The 22,615-nt window shown below is 35.4% G+C and overlaps 2 protein-coding genes across 2 annotated transcripts; one reads left to right on the top strand and one right to left on the bottom strand.

The window, feature by feature from the left end:
* The first annotated feature begins 4,891 nt into the window (after positions 1 to 4,891).
* Positions 4,892 to 14,749, top strand: LOC132618154 (armadillo repeat-containing protein LFR-like). The gene is made up of 8 exons (XM_060333217.1): positions 4,892 to 5,164; positions 11,857 to 12,026; positions 12,130 to 12,272; positions 12,619 to 12,875; positions 13,673 to 13,778; positions 13,891 to 14,029; positions 14,125 to 14,252; positions 14,353 to 14,749. Exons 1-8 carry the CDS (start codon positions 4,963 to 4,965, stop codon positions 14,606 to 14,608), a joined length of 1,401 nt encoding a protein of 466 aa, XP_060189200.1. The 5' UTR covers positions 4,892 to 4,962; the 3' UTR covers positions 14,609 to 14,749.
* A 2,051-nt stretch (positions 14,750 to 16,800) lies between these two features.
* On the bottom strand, positions 16,801 to 19,760 carry LOC132617129 (3-ketoacyl-CoA synthase 11-like). Its single transcript, XM_060332050.1, has 2 exons — positions 18,704 to 19,760; positions 16,801 to 17,877 (listed from the first exon to the last, which is right to left on the bottom strand). The coding sequence occupies exons 1-2, from the start codon at positions 19,475 to 19,477 to the stop codon at positions 17,092 to 17,094; spliced, it is 1,560 nt and encodes a 519-aa protein (XP_060188033.1). The 5' UTR covers positions 19,478 to 19,760; the 3' UTR covers positions 16,801 to 17,091.
* Between the last annotated feature and the right edge of the window lie 2,855 nt (positions 19,761 to 22,615).

Raw genomic sequence — 22,615 nt, 5'->3', positions numbered from 1 at the left:
GTACACTTGAAAAGAAAATTATATTTATCTCTAATTCGTTAAATTTACATGTGCCACCTTAATTTTCTTTATGGCGCATACGTGTTTTTTCCTCCAATTAAATTTGGTCACAATTTAAAATATTCAACCCATCAACCCAATTAAACCCATTTAAATTGATTCAACAGGAAAAACTGATCTAAATTGATTGATTGTCCTTCGAGATTTTGATTGAAATCGTGGTTATGAGAGTTAATTCCCTAAAAAAAACACTCATGTTTTGACAATTGTCTCCTAGTATCATTTTTATTTCTTTTACGACTAGAATATCACTCAACTATCCATATTTTCCTCAAAAAATACTAAATATTACAAAACTCTCCTTCTCTCTTAGTTGGCATGCCATGTCACATTCAATTTTTTTTTAAATAATAAACTTATGGAATAATTTCAAAAACCTCCCTCCAGATTTGAATACTTAGTTCCCTTTACACTAACTTCCCTTGTTTTGATTCTCTTGTAATCAAATTAATTTTAAATACTAAACTTTATTTATGTTGCTAATATACCCTTTTGTAAAATAATGTTTAAACTTTTGAAAATAACAGGAAATGAACTCTTCAAACTACCCTTTTCCAGTTCCATTTTTTCTCAGCTTCATTTACAGTCCTTCACGCATATCATGATTTGTTTCCTCGAGTTTTGATAGTTCAGAAGGAACATTAATTACACGTTGATACGATTCAAATTAGAAAAACACGGAATTAAACAACACAAGTAGGATAGATAGAAATTAAGGAAGAAATATGAGAGAAAGGTTTAACTAACAATCAAATATGCATTTAACTATTAGAATAAACCAAGGAATGATAGAAACTTGAACTCATACTTGAATTCACTCACCCAAAGTAGTCAAAGGGTTCAATATAAAAAGAAAGAGGAATTCCTAAAAATCCTCACAAAGAGCACTTGCTCAATCTTTCTTACATCAACATAATCTAACCCTCATAAAATGGCATAGTGTAGTATTTATACTAGGTTAAGAATAAAGATTAATAATGATTATTACAAAACTACCTTAATGAAATAAGGGTCTTCTTAGTCCTCATTTGTTTTCATTAAGATTAAGACGTCTAAATCTGAATGTACATCTGAATGATTAAGATGTTGTCTCTAGGTCTGAACACTAAATGATTAAGACTGTTTGTTTTTCAATATCTGAATGTGCATAATGTATTTATTTAAACATAATAAATATGCAATTCAAATTTAAAAGTAACTAAATAGTAGAAAATAAATACAAATTTAATTTAAAAAAATGAAGCATTTATGTTCACTATTAATGGTGGAGATGTTTTGTAGTCGTGGTGGGTGGTGAATGGGGTGGAGGGGTGACTGGGTGGTGGGCAGTTGGGGTGAGGCGTAGTGGGGAGTGGGGGTGGGTGGTGTAGGATGGGACTGGGGTTGGTGGTAGGGTGGATGTGGTGGGAAGGGGGAGTGGGGGTTGGAGTGGAGGGTGGGTGGGTGGTGGGGTGGGGTTAAGGTGGATGGGTGGGGTTGGAGTGGAGAGTGGGTGGGGTTGAGCTGGAGAGTGGGTGGGGTTGAGGTGGAGGGTTGGGGTTGGAGTTGGTAATAAAAAGTTTCATACAAAAATACCTCTTAATGATATTAAGAATTGGTTCAAGATCTTAATGATTAGGACCTATTCAGACTCAATAAGTGCTTAGATTTTAATGCAAATAAATGCACTTAATAGCTTAAGGTCTGAACCATTCAGATTCATACATCTAATAAGTGCAAACAAATGAGGTCTTAGTCTTCTTTAGCATATGACCTTGTGTTTTAAAAATAATCCCTTTGCATAAATGACCTCTTTTTCCATGCTCCACGTATTCTTCCAAGTGGAGTCTTGTACTTCCACTTTAGCATCCCTTCAAGCCTCAAATCCTCCTTCCATACATCTTCAAAGTACTTCAAGCAATATTTTAATACAAGGTTGGATCCGTAAGCTTGATAGCCATCTTGGGGTGTATCACATGCAGCCTTATTTTGCTCTGTAATATTAATCATTGATTTTTTGTATAAGTGTACTAGCTAAATTGCTCTAGAGATCTAGAGAACAACAAGAGTTGGAAGTTCTCCTAAGTTCTCTTGTAAAAGATTATCAGTAGATTACCCTACAAAGTCGAATGCTTCAAGAAATCTTCAAATTCAGGTCTATAAACAATCTTACTCTGTTAAAAAAGAGTTGAAAAACATGTAAATTAAGGTGCAAAATGTTGAAGCACATAGATTTAATTACAACCAAATGGATGATTTCTTATAGAAAACTTCCTAATCTTCCTTTCTTCTGTAAATCTCAAAACAATCTAGCTGCCACATTTCCTTATTTCAGCATGGACTTGAAGATCTTCAAGTAATCATAAAGACTTTGGGAGCTTAGGAAGGCCACAAAAGAGACATTAAAATCTACAATATGTTAATGTGGTATTCAAATAGAAGAACCTCAGCTCCCAGACGATTAAAAGTCCAAAAGATCAAAGGAGGTCAGCTAGCAATAGACCGCGATTGCTAACCTAGTTCACGATCATGAGGTAGCAAAAAAAAAAAAAAAAAGTTTGCAAATGCATAATGAGAGTTTCAGTCATGTTCAGATTACGTAAATTCAGCCCAAGCTATCTTAAGGCCTAGTTTTACGGTTATTTAGGCAATTATTAGCTTCAACTTAACCCTAGTATAAATAAGGGAAAATTACGTATATATACATGTTAGGAGAAATTTTTACGAAACGTAACAATAGTTTTCCTTATTTACAAAACATAACGATTTTTTACAAAACATGACGGATTTTCATATATTTTTCGTTTTTAAAAATATTTTAAGCTTTAAAAAAAACTTTTTTTTTTTTTTTTTTTTTTTGCTTAAAGGCTTAAAAAATTACCTCAAATTTTTGTGTATGAAAGCTGTATGAAATGCGTATGTGTTAGCGAAATTTTTAATATAGTTTTTCATACACAAAATGTGAATGAAATTCTAAGTCTTGAGCGAGATATACACATTTCATACCATTCTCATACATAAAAAAAGATAAACTATAATGCAATAAGGCTTTGTGCAAATAGGCCACGTAGTGAAATTAACTCTTTATTCCATGGATTCATCTAGAAGAAATTGCACGGTTTGTCCTTCAAATGGAATGGTCTTTAGTTTTTGTCCTTTGAATTTATACTTAGCGGAGCATAAGTTTTATTAGGATACGACATAATTTGTCAGATATTATGAAGCGAAAATATAAATTTATGTCCCGCCAAAAATTACTCCCTCCATCTCAATAAGTGTCTTTATTTTCCTTTTTGGTATGTCTTAAAGAGAGAATCTTTTTTGATATTTAGTAAGTTGACAATTCAAACGTTCTACATGACAAATTTAAAATCATAAAATTCAAATGCAATTTAGTATATTACACATCTTTAATTATGACAACAAGATTCAAAAATCCCTTTTTATTTCTTAAATTTTCTGTCTAGTCAAACTAAGACACTTAAATTGAAACGGCTGAGTATTTGTTTCGAGGGCCAAAATTTAAAAGATCAGCACAACATAAGGAAAAAGTGCAAATGACCCTTACAACAATGGGCCCAATGTTAATGGACTTGTATGAAAACTCGCGAATAGCCCTTCTTTTGGGGTGGTCTTTAACTTTTGCCCCTCATATTTATGGTCTTTCAATTTGGCCCTTCGGCTAAAACTGAGTTCCAAGTTCGAACCCCCGCTCAGTCAAAAATTTTAAAAAAATTCGCAAAACAGAGTTTGAATTTCACTATGCCTCCTCCGGCAGACTCTTAGCTATGTTTAACTAAGAGTCTGTCGGAGGGGGCAGACTCTTAGCTATGTTTAACTAAGAGTCTGCCGGAGGGGGCAGACTTTGCCTTGAGTATTTTTTTTTTTTACTTTTCAAGGTAAACTTTTTAGTTATGCCTTAACTAAAAGTGTGCCCCATATGACATAACTAAAAGTGCGCCCCATAAGGCAGAACTTTTCCTTAAGGCATAACTAAAAGTTTGCCTTAAGGAAAAGTTCTTACCTTATGGGGCATACTTTTGGTTATGCCTTAACTAAAAGTCTGCCCCATAAGGCGGCATAACTTTAGTTTTTCCTTAAGGATTGTATGCCGGATCCGGCATACTCGCCCCCAGCTTTGCCTTGCGAAATTTTTATTTTTATTTTATGCCTGAGCAGGGGTTCGAATTTAGAACCTTAGGTATTTGCCCACCTTTCCAAGCAAAGGGCAAAACTTAAAGACCACAAATATGAGGGGAAAAATTTAAAGACCACCCTAAAAGAAGGGCAATCCGCGCAAAAAAATGAAAACTCGACCCATTGTCTCGTTATTTATATTCACCCACACACTATCACAGTGGTTTTCGTGGATAGCCGAAAGGAGAAATAAGGTAGTGAAACTATCATACCAAATTCGTGTTACATAAAATGAGATTTTTCATTGTTATACAACGATAGATATACAATAAAATTTAAATAACAATCAAAATAAATATAGTACTCTCTCCGTCCATTTTTACTTATCCTTTATATTAAAAATAGATGTCCACTTATCCAGTTTAGAAAATCAAGACAAAATTTGACATTTAGTTCCTAATTTACCCTATTATTTACCACAATCATTTCTCATTGCATCTCCCAAAACACTGCATTTATTATATTCAGATGATAATATAGTAAAATTGTCATTCTATTTTTGACTCCTTAATAACGTGTCAAGTAAAACTACACCGAGGGAGTATTTAAATTAAAACAATAACAACCATCCAAACAAGCGGTTACAATAATGGGCTCATTGTTTGGACATATATGAAAACCCGACCCAATTATTTCCATCATTTATTCTCCCACACACACACCTCGAATACATCACACTATCACAGTGGCCTGAAATAAGCGGGAAAGAAAAAAAAAAAAAAAAGGATGAACAAGCGGCAAAGCGGCGGCGCAGCAGCCGGTACTCCAGCCGCAAAAAGAGGTCGTCCTTTTGGCAGCGGAAGCAGCAGCAACGCTGCCGCCGCTGCTTCAGCCGCGGCTGCAGCTGCCGCGTCGGCTAATGCAGCCGACGCTATAGCTCCGCCAACACTCCTTGGACCTTCCCTTCATGTTCATTATGCTTTCGCTGGTTAGTTGAGTGCCCTTATCATTTTGAATTTTGATACGTTACCCTTAAATTTTGTTAGGTTTATAAAGTGAAGCTTCTTAGAGCCCGTTTGGACTGGCTTATAAGCTGTTTTCAGCTTTTTTTTTTGAGTGTTTGACTGGCCAGCTTAAAGTCATTTTGTGCATAAAATAAGCCTAAAAAAATAATTGTGCCCGTTTGACTTAGCTTATCTTAAGTAGCTTATAAGTTGAAAACAGCTTATAAGCCAAAAAAAAAAAAAAAAGTTAGCCAGTTAGCCTACCCTAGCTTATTTTTTTTTGGCTTATAAGCGGTTTCTAGCTTATAAGCTGCTTATTTTAAGCCCATCCAAACAGGCTCTTAGTGCTACGTGGATGATCTATCTGTCTAAATGGAAGTCTAGTTGGTTGTATGGATGTAATTTTGTAGAAAATTAATAAAATGTTTGTGTAATTCTGAACTCAATTATTACTCCCTCCGTCCCATAATAAGTGTTACATGAGGAAACCAAGACATAAATTGACTAGTTTTTTTTTTTCAATTATATACTTAGACAATAAAGTAACATCTAAATGATGGTTGGAAAAATGACGTAGTAAGCTGGAATTGTTAGATTATGTCGAAAGGTTTACTTTTTGTGCATGATCTAATCAAAAGGTAAAAGTAATTTATTTTTATTATATAGAGGTAATTTGGTAAACTTTATATTGTATTATTGGTTTCTTAATATGCGTGTTTTTGGCTAAGGTGACACTTATAATAGGACGGAGGGAGTAAAAGTTTTGAGCTTGAAGGCTTTGCCTCGCTTTATGGGCTTCAGTGTCGTCATCAAGTCTCTAAGACATACTTTTCCTTGCCAATTACCGTTTCTTGAAGAGGCAACACTAAATAATTGCTATTTCACTTTATAGGCATTTTTTTTAATTTCTTTCTCCATATATTTGTAAAGCATGCTTATAATTATGAGTGTCTTGGACTAAAGTATATATTGTATGTTTTCCCCATTTGCGCCTTTTTTTTCTTCATTAAAGCACACGCTTTATTTGCGCTTTGCGATTAAAGCGCCAAAGGCTTTAGAGCTTTTTTGCGCTTTTCACTTTTGATAATACTATTACAAGTGTAATTTTGAACTGAATTATTACAATTTTTGAGATTAAGGTGCGGCCTCCTCCGAATCCTGCGTGAACACAGGATGCTTCGTGCACCGTGCTGCCCTATTTTTTTTGGTACTACGAGTTGCGTTAGGTATGACTGTGGAATAGTCTTATCAGGGTTCTCAGTTCTGTACCATTGAAGCTTAGGGATTTGAATTACAGTAGTATAGGTTTGAATAATTGGAATGGAATGTCGTATTGGGGCTGGAAGGGTTGAAGTTGCATCTTGCCACTGTATATTGTTTATCAGGAAATTAACATTTACTCCTATCCAAGAGTTTCAGAGATTCAAAAAAGAATTTATAACCAAAACCCCTAACCTACAAAGACGAAATGCTGCTAGAAAAGTAGTGAAAGGAGGAACGAATAAATAACAAGTACGTTCCGAGGGGAATTTACACCTATTTCAAATAAGGTAATGTCATTCTCCTAGCACTTTCGTTAAACCTTAATTAAAATGTTCCCTAGGAAAATTATTCTTGTTGTCACAGGTTTTGTTGCTGCCTTCTTTTTTAACAATTGGTCTTTAGAAGGAATTGGAGACTTTGTTTAGACACTCAGGTTATGGCAATCTATTGGAACCTAAATACGTAAACATCGTTATCAAATGAAGACCTAAGATCTATTCGGATAGTTGATTTTTTGCTGTCCTTGAGCTCCCGGTATGCTAATCAATCCTTCAGAAGAAAGCATTTCCGAAGAATGTTGATCCGTCTCTAGGTTTGTTTGAAAAAATAATGAAAAAATAAGCTTTTATAGGATCCTTGTATGCAGAGCTCACCAAAGAAAATGAGTTCATAGCTCACTTTGTTGCTTAAGTTTGTAATGATCATAAATGATTGCGGAAACAATAAAATAATAGTAAATAGTACTCGAAACTGTAACCATTAAAAGCTCATGGTTATACAAGGTGTCTTAGATATTCTCATGTCCGTCCAACATGTCGAGGGAAGCCTTTTTACTCCTCCTTTAGTTTTCTGATTGTTATTGCTATGGATGCTACTTCAGCGTCACCTATTTTGTGTTTTCTTTTTAAACTATGATCTACTAACTTGAACCTTGCTCTATTTGTTCTCTTCGTTTCTCTTGTTTTCGCCGTCACTCTATTGTCTCTCCTCATTCTTTCGTTGTCTGAGGTTGTATAGTGGCTCCTCCAGATTAGTCGCTATGAACAATTCTCCATAGTCGTGCATTTGCAATAACCTTTTTAGGAAGTAATGGTGTTAACACACTCATTCGTCTTGAATTATTGCCTAGTGTTAATAAGGGACAGGATAGTCATTATCAGGTGGTGTTCATGAAGAAGGTGCTATTGTGCAATGCTCGACCTCTTGATTCCCGGCCTGTTAATCCAGAGGCAGATGCTCACCTCCTAACTTCACTCTTAAGACTTTATTCAGTTGTCGGCCTTAAATATGACTAGTTTTTTGATGCGTGGATTGCACGTGTTGTCGAGTTAAGCATTAAACGATTTGAAGAATAATAATATCAATATTATTAAAACGAAGATATGAGGAAAAGTTTTAATATAGAAATTCGATACTTCGTCTTTGGCGATTTCAAAAACAAAAATCGCAACATTATGAAGAAAAGTTTTTTTTTTTTCAAACTTCAGATGACACTTTGGCTTCCCTTTGTAGGCGTTAGTTTCTTTCAATTAAATAAGGGTGTAGGTTAATAAGGATGGTATTATGTTTCTCAAAAATAAAATAAAATAAGGATGGTATTATTTAAGTAATTTAACTTTTAGGTTTTGGGGTTCCGACTTTTAATATAATATAGATAAAAATAGATATGAATTACTCCCTCTGTCCACTATACTATATATAGATGTCCACTTTTACTTGTCTAGTTTGGAAAACCAAGACATAATTTATTACATAGTTCCTAATTTTACCACTCTTATTAACTATAATCATTTCCCTATGCATTTCCCAAAACATTGAATTTATTATATTCAAAGGGTGATTTATTAAAATTATTATTTTATTAATTACTTCCAATCAAGCAGAACAACTCAAAAGATAAAGAAGTGTAGTTAATCTCTTCATGCTCGTTCCAAGCTCGAAGTACCATTTATACAAATAAGATCGTTACACGGTTTCTTCTTCTCTCAAGGGTGTGCCATGTCAAACATGGGCAAGTAAAAATAAAAATGGATGGAGGGAGTATTAATATACATACACATTCTTAAAGCATTTGAATGATCAATCAACAACAACAACATACCCGGTGTTATCCCACAAGTGGGGGTCTGGGGAGGGTAGAGCGTACGTAGATCTTACCCCTACCTTGGTAGGTAGAGAGGCTGTTTCGGATAGACCCTCGGCTCAGAATAAATCAATAACAAAGCACATCAAATAGGAAAAAGGAAACAATGACTACAACACAACAATATGTTAAGCGAAGAACAAGAGAGAGTAAATAATAACATAAATCAAAGGACAAGAAACTACTGGGAAAAAAAAAATACTACGACTACCAGTAAAGAAGAATATGCGAGACAACGCGCCACTACCCTGCTAACCTTCTACCCTAATCCGTGTCCTCCACAACTTCCTATCTATAGTCATGTCCTCGGTAAGTTGCAACTGCGCCATGTCCTGTCTAATCATCTCTCCTCAATACTTTTTCGGCCTACCTCTACCTCTCCTGAAGCCATCCATAACCAGCCTCTCACACCTCCGCATTGGGGCATTTGCGCATCTCCTCTTCACATGTCCGAACCATCTCAGCACTACCATCAAATAAGACAAGAAAGAACAAGCTTAGGTTGAATGATGTGGCCAATATGAAATTGTTCTCATTTATATGTATTGCTCCGACAATGATAGCAAACATAAAAATGGCATAAAATATAAAAAGTGAAGCAAGTTAAAGGATCTACTAAGCAAATACTACCACCCTAATCATTGAAAAAAGAGCTTCCGAAAAGAGAAAATGTACCCAACAAATCAATAACCAAAAGAGGTCACTCGAAAGTTATGTAAGGATCATAAAAGTCCCGCAATGACGTTGATGTTGAAAGGGGCTTGGTTGATACTTAATATGCCTATCTTGATGGATTTGAATTAAAAATGTTGAATTCAAATGGACCAACAAACTAAAGAAGCTTATATAGTAGATTGTGTAGAATGACCAAGGAAGTTGAAGAAACAGGAGGCTTGGCAACCTATACTTTAAATTCTTTATTAGATAATACATCACAAACTTTTGAGTTATTTCTATTATATTGTATCTGTGTTTAATGCGAGCGTTTCACCATTTTGTCCTTTTTTTTATTAATTAGGCGATTCGTTATAAACTTAAATTCTTTAGATAATAAGCATCGCAAACTTATGAGGTATTCCTATTGTAGTGTATCCGTGTTTAATACAATTGTTTTACCATTTCGTCTTCTTTTTTAATTAGATGATTCATTTTAAATTTATTTCTATAAATGAATAGTATTTATTAGAATGTATATTACATTGTTGTACACATATGTTATAGAAATAATATTTGATTGAAGGGTAAAAAGGTCGTTCAACTTTTGATGGACATTATGGTAATTTAACTTTACACTTTGAACCTTCCCACTTTTAAAATAGTAGAGATTATACTGTCTCCTACATAGGCTTATATATCAACAAGTGTCTCCCAACTAATGGAGCAACATCTCATGCGCACAATCTTCTCTTCTGTTCTCTAAAGGCCCAACTAAATAGTGCATCCTTCACCTTGCCAGACATAGTACAGGAACCACTTTTATAGGTATCAAGAATAAAGAAGCACTTTTTATCAGATTAACAAAGAACTTCCGAGAAATGCTTTCTCGATGCAGCTATAATTGTTGCCTCCTTTTTGGTTAGTCGGATCCATTATCTCTACTATCGGGGGAAGGTCCATCCTTTTTAATTTAATGATAGAAAGTGTGTCCTTATTTTTGGGACATATCTGAGTCATGTAATTCCTGTGTACTTATTACTGAAGCAACATCCATCTCTCAGTTTTCTCTTTGAAGCAACATCATTTTTTAATTCATTGCTTTACTTTCAGCTAAGGGAAAAACTTCTACGTTTGTTCAGAGTTGTAACGGTTGCCGCTCGTATGCGGTGGGTTTGACTCCATACGAGAAATGTAACAAATCCCTACGAGATTTTTGGCGGCTGTCATTAGAAAGAGACGTGATATGGCAAACTAGTTGCTAAAAAGGAAGCGGTGTCTCTGGATGTCACCAGAAATAGGATAGAAGGAAAAATTTAGACCGGCAGAATGAAGCTACTTAAGTCTCTACTGAGATTGCAGCGGCTCTAATATTATGTGAGAAATAGAGAATGCAAATAAGATGTTGAGTATAGATTTTAGCCTGCATCTTATTGTGTATGGGCTTTATTTTTAAGAGGATTATCGCCCGGCAGTAAATAGTGGTTAAGCGACGTAGTAGTTAAATGATGTATTGTTATCAAATAGGATTAAGATGTAGGATTTTAGTACATTCTTAACAAAAAGTTAGAAATGTAGTATAAGAAACTTGTCATGAAGACTTAATACTCCATATGTTCATCTAAATCAAGATGTATGGGCTTTGAATTTGATGGACATTATTTTACTTCATATATTTTGCTTAATTATAGATATTTACAATTCTTTGTTTTATTTTTGTATTCATAGTATTTTTCTTGCATTACCCAAAAAGAAGGAAATACCATGAATATAGAAATAATTATTTGGACCAAAAAAATGTAAGAATCTATAATATTTTCATTACAGTACAACACCCGAGGGTGTGGCGTAGATGTCAATGAAACTGGAATGGACCATGGAGGTCAAGGTCCAAACCCCACCGAGGCCCAAAAAAAAAAAAAAAAAAAAGCTAGATAAACTTTCCGTATGTCAAAGCCCGGGGTGAGGGGGACCTGAGTTATTTGATATTTGTGCCTGTGGGAAATAGCAGATCTGATAGATTAGTTGAGGTGCTTTACATATATTGCCTTGCTCTTAGCCCTAATAAATCTTGATGCTTTTCAATGCCGTTTGCCTTTAATAACAAAGCTTACACCAAGTGTCATAGATGAATCTGAACCTGGGTTCTTCTGGATGTTACTCCTCTAGGACATCCATTTTGGGACAATAACTTAACTCTTCCAGCCAACTGTAACATTCCAACAATTCGGTCAACCCAATGCAAGCAAATTAAAGTATTCTCTGATCAACATTAGGTACCATAGGCGTAAGATGAAACACCATTTATGTGAATTGAAGGCGTTTCTGAAAAATTGATTGACCTGCTGAATTTGAGGAAATAGTACAGGCATTTGTAGAAGGTAAGTTAATAAAAATATTTTCTGATCCACGTAAGGTACCATTGGTGTAAGATGAAACTCAATTTATGTAAATTAAAAGTGTTTCAGAAAAATTGATTGACTTGTTGAATACTTGAATTTGAGGAAATAATACAAGCATTTGTAGAAGATGAGCATATGGATTAAATGTTGCATTTTCCAGCCACATATGCTTATGATCATCATTTGGTTACCAATCTTCTTTTCTTCTTTACAGAAACAAATCATAAAAGGATTGTTCTGGCACTTCAAAGTGGATTGAAGAGTGAGCTGACGTGGGCATTAAACACACTCACTTTGATGTCATTTAAGGAGAAAGATGAAGTCCGGAAAGATGCACAACCTCTTGCGAAAATTGCTGGGTTGCTTGATGCTCTACTTCAAGTTGTATGTTTCTCAATGTCTTTTGTGCAACTTGTGGTTCACGTATAACTCCTTATTATCTTTTCCCTATTTACTATCATAGTGATGGCAATGATCTATTCGACAGATAGATGACTGGCGTGATATAGCTTTACCGAGGGTGCTTGTGAAGACACCACGTGTTCGACTTTTGGGTGCAAATTCAGCTGTTACTGGATTTGGAAATGAATATGAGGCGTTGAACTCGGACAATCCCTTACCCCATCCTAGGTAATTCAGCATGCCTTCACCCCCTCCGTCTTCCTCCGGATGCCTTTCAGGGGTGGAGCGAGAAACCCGGATATAGATTTGGCCAAGCCCAGTAGCTTTTGATCAAACAGTGTATTTGTATTAAGAAATTTATTAATGTGTACAAATATTAAATTTGGAACCGAGTTATTACCACTTGACTTCGTCATTCTGAAATTCAGAACCTATAAATTTGAAATCCTGGCTCCGCCTCTGAATTGCCTTTAGTTGTAAATCCCAGTTTCTAATGCATGAGATCTTCAATGCCGAGTTCCTACCCTGTATTTAATTGCCTTGTGTTACCTAATCCATTTATCCTTGACCCCAGTACTGGACCTGGATCTTCCAACAAAGAGGCATCTGTTCTAAAGTGTGCTAACAAGCTTCGCCCTGGAGTCTGGAGTTTTGAAGAAGATGGCCTATTTAATTTGGATGAGGAGGGGCGGGCTGAGAAGCAGCTCTGTGCTGTTGCTGCTTCAAACATTATCCGCAACTTCTCTAACATGCCAGATAATGAAGTGATCATGGCGCAGCATAGGCATTGCTTGGAAACCATATTTCAATGTCTCGAAGATTATGTTACAGGTGAGGAAAGAGGTTTAAACTCAATGTAAGTTTTTTTCTGTTTGGTCTTCAAGTTTGCCATCTATCATGTGGCATTTTGTATTATGGTCTCTCTCATCCAAGACATTTACAAACTTTCTTCTGAAACTATCTTCCTGGTTATAAATTGAGAAGAATGTTGATCGTTAATGATATCTCTAATTGACTTGTTAGACCAATAAATTCTGCTGAGAAAGTTCCTATCGTTGTAGAGGAAATTCTCTCTTGTTTATTACTTGGAAACCTCCCTAAATATTTAGCACATTCCAAACTTCTCATAGTCAAATTCCCTAGCTGTTTACTCGCCCTTTTACTGTTGTCAATCTATTAAGTTTATCACTTATGTGGCTTCACTTTTATGCTTTTCAATAGGAAGTGTCAATTTAAGGTTCATGTTCTTGCCAGGCATAATCGAAAGAACGGCTTGGACTCTGCTGGAGTGTCTAATAAATTGACTTGGTCTACTTGCATGGCCCTTTCTATTTGTTTCCTTATCTTAAATTACCACCTCTTTGTATTCTATAATTTTTCCCATTCTTGTTTATGTTGTTGCATGACATGGCATGCCCTTTCGCCAAAATTAATAATTAGATAAATAAACCTTAAGAACGGAAAAACAAACACATTGGTCCTATTTTGTGAAGAAGATCGGAAAATGAATATGTTATTTGTTACGCCTGAATGCCAGATGTTCTTGATTAAAATGTTTTCTTGACTCATGTCCATTTAAAACATGTTCCTCTCTCCCTATTCTAATTTTGGAGTTCTTATGTTGACAGAGGATGAGGAACTTGTCACAAATGCCCTCGAGACTGTAGTGAATTTGGCTCTACTGCTGAATCTTCGTATCTTTAGCTCCTCAAAACCTTCTTTTATCAAAATGACGTAAGCATTTGATTTGTCAGTTGTTGGCTTTGTATTATTAGCTCTAATACTGAGTGGAGACTTTTTTCTGTATCAGTATGCTCTAAATTGAGTTGTTTGTTCCCTTATCCAGGGAGAAACGTGCCGTCCAGGCTCTCATGGGAATGCTGGGATCTGCTGTGAAGGCCTGGCACTCTGGTGCTGCTGAATTAATTGGTCGTCTTATTATAAATCCCGACAATGAACCTTTCCTACTTCCTTTTGCTTCTCAGGTTGATGTTCCTTTTGATAGCTGCAGTACTGTATACGCGTCTGTACCTTACGAATGTTCAGAAAACTCACTAAACACGATTCATGGGACATGCAGATATATAAACGATTAGTCGATATAATGAGCCTACCACCTACTGATTCTCAAGCAGCTGCTGTAGGTGCGTTATATAACCTTGCAGAGGTAAGTGTGGACTGTCGTTTGAAGCTGGCCAGTGAACGATGGTAAGTGAGAATATTTTACCTAGATACTGGCGACAGATTCCTCTTTTTTTTTTTTTTTTTAATCTTATCTGAACGACTTACTCACCACATTGAACTTCAGGGCAATTGATCGACTGTTGAAAGTGATTAAGGCGCCACATCCAGTACCTGAAATTTGTCGTAAAGCAGCAACTATTTTGGAAAGCCTCGTGCTGGAGCCTCAGAACAAGCCGCTCCTACTAGTGTATGAAAATGCTTTTGCAGAGATGCTTTTCGGGGATCCGAGGTACTCGGACATATTCGCGAGGATATTATATGAACTAACATCGCGTCCAAGCAACAAAGTTGCATCAGCTTGTGGTATCTGGGGCATGTAACCCAGAGTGCTGTCTTGGGTGGATTTCTGCTGACATTCTGCTGTAAATATTAGTTCACCTTGAATGTTTATTAGTTATACTTGTTTTATGTACTCTTTAAGCACTAATCTAGCTCTTAAATGCAAACTTTAGTTCTGGCCAGTAGTTCCTTCTCCTTAAAGCAAGTGCACTAATTATATGCTAGTCCTCACTCAGGTCTTTGGTTCAAGAATAATCAGGTAACATGTGATGTATCGGTTAGATTTTTGTTATGAGCTTGATCTTTATCGCGGTATTTAAGTTGGAGGGATGCTATGCACCCCAGAATTTTGAATTTTTGCCCCAACTGAAAATGGACTAGAAGTCCACAGGGGATTTCTCCGGTATAGAAGTATAGAAAGGGTGCATGAATTAGGGGCTGAATGTTGAGATGTGAAGTTTGAGGGACTATTGGTGTAGGTCCCAGGTTTGAGCCCGACGTTGAGTGAAGAAGGGTAGATGGACGGGTCCATCATTTCGGAGTTTTGAAGGTCATGATGGTCCTGAGAATTGGCTCTAGATGAATTTTTCACCAGAAAAGAAGTGTTAACATGCAAAGTTCAAGACTCCATGTTAGGACTAAATGAAACTAAAGTATGCTCTTTTGTACTGTAAAGAATCTGTGAGACTATGTCCATACTTCAGAGAGATCTACAGGTAAACTTGAGAGTGACTCTCTAAAGTGAATGTGGAGGAAATATGCAGTAACTTTTGTGGTTACAACTCGCAACATACAACTTGGGCTACACTACTTACCCCTTCAGATTAACATTACCAGCTTGAGCCGCTGAGATGGATCTAGGATTTTAACTTGATAGTTTTGACTTTTAAGCTCCTAAACATTAAATTCATTGTGCTTTCAAAATTATGGGTTCAATATTTATTGAAACTTTTGTATATTTTCACATAAAATCTATATTCGGTGTCGAAAATACTAGTTTCGTTGAAGCACTAGTACAACCTGTCCCTTCGGAGAAATATTGACCCGAAAGAGGCGGATAATCCAAGATTTTAATCTGACGGGTTCGGTCTTCTAAACGCTGAACTCGTTGCACTTCAAAAATTAAAGGGTTCGGATATGATATTTGTTGGAATTTTTAAACCCTTTTTCACGTTAAAAAATATTGTGTATCGAAAATACTGAGTTCGGATGAACCCTATGCCGAAACACTATGGCCGCCCCTCTACCTGTTCTTGCTGTAGCTATTTCCAGCTCCATGTGGCCCCTTCTTGTCAGTTTCTCCTTCTCATCTCAACACGCAAAACAGCTGGTTCCGTCATTGCTCAGCTATTTGCATGTTCATCTTCTCTCCCATTTCATGCATTTATTACTCAGAATTTAATACAAGTTCTAAAGTTAGCAGCAGCAGCAGCAACACACCCAGTGAAATCCCACAATGTGGGGTCTGGGTAAGGTAAAATGTACGCAGACCTTATCTGTACCTCGGAAGGTAGAGAAGCTGTTTCCGAAAGACGCTCGGTTCAAGAGAAAATTTGACAAAAGAGGTTAGATACGGACAAGTAGATCAAAGAGATATTAAAATGAAAATAACGACAGCGAAAAAGTTTTAAAGTTAGCATAAATCACATATACAGACAGCTAGTGATATTGTTGGACAACCTCATCTTATGAAAAATTATATTCGTATTATTTTATGTGAAGGTATTTAATTGAACATGAAATTTACAAGATTAAAGAAGACTTTTAACATGTAAGCCAAATAGGGGCGGAGGTAGGCTTTAATAGATGGTTCAACAGAATTCAGTAGCTTTGGCTCGAACCTCGTATGTGCGAGAAATCCATTAAATATTACAAAAATTAAATTTAGAACGCAATTACTAACACTTGAGGTCGCTGTCCTAGAATATAAATCCATGTTCAAAATCTTGGATCTGCCTCTGAAGCCAAATATATACAAAGTATCAAAAATGTCCTTTTAAACAAGTGGTAGTGAAAGTGTAATTTTCATTTTCTCTTTCCTTATAAAAAATGAACTTTTTTATGTGTAGGTTCCGACAAATCATGTCATTAAGGCAAACTGGGGCTACAGAGATTAAGTAGTTTTCACAAGAAAAACGTGTCATTTTTCCTAACATACGAATATATGTTTCAATGATGAAAATTTTGTAACTATGTTCTTATCCATTCTTGAAGTCATGGCCAGATATACGTATAGATAAGAAAAAGATAATTTTAAAGGGATACACATAAATGAGACAGAGGGAGTATATGTTTCAATCCCATGTCCTCCAAATACATGAGGATGCTATGTTTGAACTTAATAAAGAATTTACGTACTGAAAAAGAAGAAAATATTGACAAGAATGCCAATGACACATGATTCAAATAGTCAGGCTCCAATGCGGGTATCGGATATGAGGAAAAAAAAAACTCTTTAAAGTAACGTACAAAAAATGATAATACTAGATAGCTCTTTTGCTGGTGTGGAAAGTTAAAATTATATTCAAGAATCACCAATTGTCACAATTCTGGGCACTTCAACTGGGAATTCATGAACCTCATCCATCCATGGATTCTTCTCTTTAGCAGGATTAATCGTCCTTAGAGCGCGCCACACGGCACTGTTACATTTAAATCCAGAGCCAAATGCAATTTGCCATGTCCTGTCTCCTTTCTTGATCCTCCCTTTAGCTTCAGTATAAGCCAATTCATACCACAATGAACTACTTGATGTGTTTCCAAACCTGTAAAGTGTCATTCTTGATGGCTCCATGTGCCACTGGCTGAGCTCGAGATTCTTCTCGAGCTCATCCAGCACGGCCCTTCCACCAGCGTGTATGCAGAAATGCTCAAACGCCAGCTTGAAGTCGGGTATATAAGGCTTGATTTTCATCTTGAAGATTTTTCTTGCGACTAATGTCACGAAGAAAAGGAGTTGCTCGGACATAGGAAGGACTAATGGCCCGAGAGTCGTGATGTTGGTTTTTAGTGCTTCCCCTGCAACGGCCATTAGGTCCTTCGATAGGGAAACACCGACATTCTTCTTATCATCCTCCTCTTGGAACACACAACCGTAGCTCCTGTCATCCGCGCCCTTGTGTGTACGTACTGTGTGGATGAGTTGGTATTTGGAACGACGTCTGTCTGATGATTTGTTTGACAGAAGAATTGCAGCACCACCCATCCTGAATATGCAATTTGAGACAAGCATTGATCTATTGTTGCCAAAGTACCAATTGAGTGTTATGTTTTCCATACTCACTACAAGTGCATATGAATTAGGATTCACCTGATACAACAACATTGATAAAATGAAACAGTTAGTATTGGAAAATTTAATATTTGATATAAATAAATAAGTTCTGTGTAAAGTTCCATAATTTGCATACAATTAATGTTTGCTGTTCTTCTCCCACTTCCCCACATGGGAAAAAGTTAATGAAACACTTTTTGAGAAGTGGGACAATCATCAAGAATTGGCAGTTAGTAGACATTGGATATTTATGTGGTCCCCCCCACTTGAACTGCCTATAGAAGCATATTAATTCTTAAAAAACCAATTTTCACTGTATCTTGCTATCTGTGTCCATATTATCCGTCTTTTAAGGTTTTCTTACACCTAAAGAAAGACAATTAATTACCATAATCATAAGAGTATTTGTCTAAGCTATCCTTTATCTCTCCTTAAACATCAACTTAATGAGCACTTCACAGATTGAAGCAGTAAAAAGGGTCAAACTTAATGAACACTCACTGATGGAAGCAGTGAGGGAAAATTTGGATAGATAGTAATAAATGATTGCTTCTTTTGAAAGTGTTTTTTGTTAGAAGAGCTTTTTGGAAATGTATTTTTGGAAAGACACAACAGTTTGTATCTGGCTAATCAATTTGAAAAGCACTTCTGCCAATATTCGAGCAGCAATTTATGCTTGGCCAAGCTTTCAACAAGTGATTCTGGAGAGAAATCATTTTTTCAGCTGATGAAAAATAGCTTCTGCTACTACTTAATAACACTTATTTTTTTGTTTTGGCCAAACGTCTCAATTCTCTAAAATAAACACTTCTGGCTTCTCAGAAGCTTAGCCAAACATACTATAAGTCAGAAAGGAACAAACCTGCAATAGTTGTTTGGCAAGGTCAATAGAAATGAGTCCAGCACTACAGCCCATACCACCAAGATTATAGCTCATAACATTTCCCCTCAGCTTGTAATGGTTAACAATCATAGCAGAAAGTGATGGTGTTGGATTAAACAAGCTACAATTCACCACAAGTATCCCGATATCCTTAGCCTTCACCCCGGTTTTCGCCAATAGCTCGTCAATGGCACCAAACATCACCAGCTCAGCCTCCTTCCTCGCCTCGGCCATATTAGGTTCCGCTGGGACCCTTACGAGTGCCTCGGGGAAATACGTCTTTTGTCCTAATCCCGACCGCTCCAGTATTTTTTTCTGGAAGGCCAAATTCTCCTCAGTGAAACTCCTGGCTTGTTTTGATCTATACATGAAAAGTTCCTTAGTACACATAAGATCAGGTTTAGGTTTGTAACATGAAAAATCCACTAAGTACACTTTCCTAGGCCTTGTCATGAAATAAAGTGTCCCCAAGAAAACCACTAAAGCTGAGCATAAAATTACTGTGACAAGATTGAATTTCAACTTATACCATAATTGTACTAAGTCCTCAACTGAAATGGTCATAACATGAACTAAAAGAACTCCCAAAACAGGAACTAAAAACAGGTATACAGCATTGCTGATTAAATAATGGTACCCAAGTTTCACATATTTGAGCCTAATTGATTGAAGAAAATTAGGAAGAATTTTCGCTTCAACCGAAATTCTCGCATTCTCAGAGCTCACTGGATTCTTGTTTTTCTCATCCCCCATTGTTAAAGTATGATAAGAGAAATTGTGAGGTTTTCTTTGGATTTTTCTTGATGAAATAAGATATAGCCAAGTGAAAAGAACTTATTTTTAGATGAAATAAGAGATAGACAAATGAAAAAAAACTGACTTTTTAGATGAAATAAGAGATAGCTAAGTGAAAAGAACTTTTGTTTAGATGAATAAGAGATACCCAAGTTAGAAAACTTGATGTTTTGAGATACCTAAGTGAGAAAAATTGATGTAGAGATTGAACAAAATATAGAGTTTGAGATGTGTTGGGAAAAAAATGGTGAATTTGTAAGACAACTTAAAGGGTGCACGAACATTGAACAGTAGGCGGGTGCAACTACCCCAACGAACTTTTAATTGTTAGCTTTGCTGTTGCATTTAATTCTTGCCAGTTGGGACAAAATATAGTACTAATGCTATACGTATAGATATCGTGTAATCGTGTATAAGGTTTTCTTTAATTTAGTATTTTGAAAATTGACCGACTCTACTTACGAGGGAAGATCGGTTTTATGATCCATTACATTCGGAGTCGTTTGGTAGAGTGTATAAAAATAATACTGGATAAGGTGTATTAGTTATGCTGAGATTATTCTTAACCAATGTTTGATTTTGTGTATTAAAATAACATGCATTGCATAAATTAGTTGTTTACAAAAATACCCTCCAACATAATAATTGGAAAAGGTTTTGAGATATTTCAGGGGCAATTATGACTTTAGCCATGCTTATGCATGTATTAAAAACCCTTGCATTGCTGATATCATGGTTTGCTATGTATAAGATATACATAGGATAATATCAAATAGAGTGTATAAGTAATACTTGTATTAGTTATGCATAGATTCAAAAAGTGTACCAAATAAGGTATTAGTAATACACAAAGCTAATGCAAGCATTATTTTTTCTAATACCTCCTACCAAACGAAGCTCTATTTGGTTTGGAGCATTGATTTTCTATGACGAATATGCTAGCTTTCTTCATACGTATAGTACTAATACTATACGTATAGAATTCGTATATATATATATATTAATTTAGTAATTGAAAATTGGCCTGACTCTTGCTTGTGAGGGAAAGTCGGTTTTATGTACTCATTACATTAATCTTTATTTGACTTGAAGTATTGATTTTCTATGACGAATAGGCTAGCTTTATCTCTTCATTTTTTATTTTGTGTTCGAGAAGGTTTCCAATTCCTCAACGGTACTACAAAGTGCATTTAATTGTCTTACATGAGATGAGGGTTATTGCCCACTACATGGTATGACATCTTTTTTAAGCTCATCCCTTACGTGACACGCTCTTTCTTATTATCATCTATCGCCCTTTCTTTCCTCCCAATTATTCATGCATAATATCTTTTTAGTTATATGATTATCTCCATAGGATTCAGTAAAATATAACATGAAAGATTGGTAAATAAATCACACGAGATCTTTGTAGCATTTTTTGTTTTTATCCCAGTTGTAAGTGAGCATAGGAGATCATCTCTTTGTTTTCTACAGGGAAATCAAATATATGACCCATTACAAGTGTAATTTTAGTTATATGATTGTTAAAAATCTGTAAGAGATAACATAAGAAACCGTTAAGCTAAGACACATGCAAATTTTGTGAGCTCATTTTCTTGATTTCTTCTATTCAAATTGTAATTGGTTGAGATTATTTCAGATCGATTTTATTACCTATATTACACATTCTTTAAGTTACATGACCTTTTTCATAAAAAATCGATAAAATATCATATTGAATTCATCAGTAAATGAAAAAAGAAGCTGTATATTGAGTGATTCATTATTCTAGTAAAATGTAAAGGATCATCAGAGATCATTTCCTCAGTTTTGAGCTTTGCCATTCTATAGTTTGAGATTGCATCACACGTGGCTGGCTTTTATGTCTCATTTATTTTTGTTTTATATTAATGTTTTGGGTTTAATTTAAGATTCTTTCCTAGATAAGAAGTTTAAGATATATAAGTTAAAGTATTGCTCATATTATTGCCTACTTTCATCACTATTCTAGGAGTTTCTTTTGGGTCAAGAAAATTCAATTCTCCTTCTCATATATGTTTTTTTATTTATATACAAGATATAATTTTTTCCTAAAGAAAGTCAAACCGCGTTCAAATCATGTGTGTGTGTGTATAGCTCCATCCCAGTTTGCAACACGCATTAACAGCAACAATAAATATGAAGAAAGTTCATAATTAAATTACATCTTTCAGAAATCCATGCCTTTGTATTTAAAGAACGCCCATAAATGAATTAAAGAACCCAAACTCAGTAGAGATCTAGTAGCTCAGTTGGTTGGCTACCTGAACTTTCATTTTATTTGTGAGAGTTCGAATCCCACGTTGTAATCCCCTCCCGCATTTCCCCTTCCCTACCCCTATGTAATATATATATATATTTTTAAAAAGAACCCAAACTCAAATGACACATATGGAAATGACGAACTTTTTTTTGTCAGCAGTCTTAATTTGACCAGCAAACTTCAAAAGATGTCAGCATTTTAAATTCAATTCTTGTTTTTGACTTTTTGTTAGACACACATCAAATATACAAGGAAAGTCAACTGCATTTTTTTTTTTATTTACTTCTATTTTTGTTTTAAAGTAGGGGGCAAAAGTTGGCTGAACAAACAAACTAATTGTGCATGGTTTCTTGTTTTAAATGCTCATATCAGTAGCTCCCCAACAATCACCACCCAACTGCCGATTCAATTTTTGTTCATATATGTCATCCCATATCTCACACATCAATGAGTGTGGTACGTAAGATGATGGGAATTGTTTCACTCTTAATCAAAAATTTAATTTGGATTTAAAACCTACATACGAATAAAGAACTTCTTGGTACGAATATTTTAACTCCCGTAATAGGCTTATTCGACCCATACGAATTCGAATTAGTCAATTTAGTAGGTGTTAATACTGGATTATTAAATCGAAAAGGTATATTTATACTACACAACAACTCAACAAAGTCGACAACAAAAATAATCCTAATCTTTTTTTTTTAATAAATTTTAGTCAGTATGTATAATCTGCGTATAATCATTATGTACACTATTATACACTTACATACTTTATATTTGTTATGCACTGGAATATATCCGATTATAAT

The sequence above is a fragment of the Lycium barbarum genome, chromosome 11 (genome assembly GCF_019175385.1).
Source record: "Lycium barbarum isolate Lr01 chromosome 11, ASM1917538v2, whole genome shotgun sequence".
NCBI lineage: Eukaryota > Viridiplantae > Streptophyta > Magnoliopsida > Solanales > Solanaceae > Lycium > Lycium barbarum.
The sequence above is the reverse complement of the archived record's forward strand: the minus strand, read 5'-3'. Positions and strand labels throughout refer to the sequence as shown.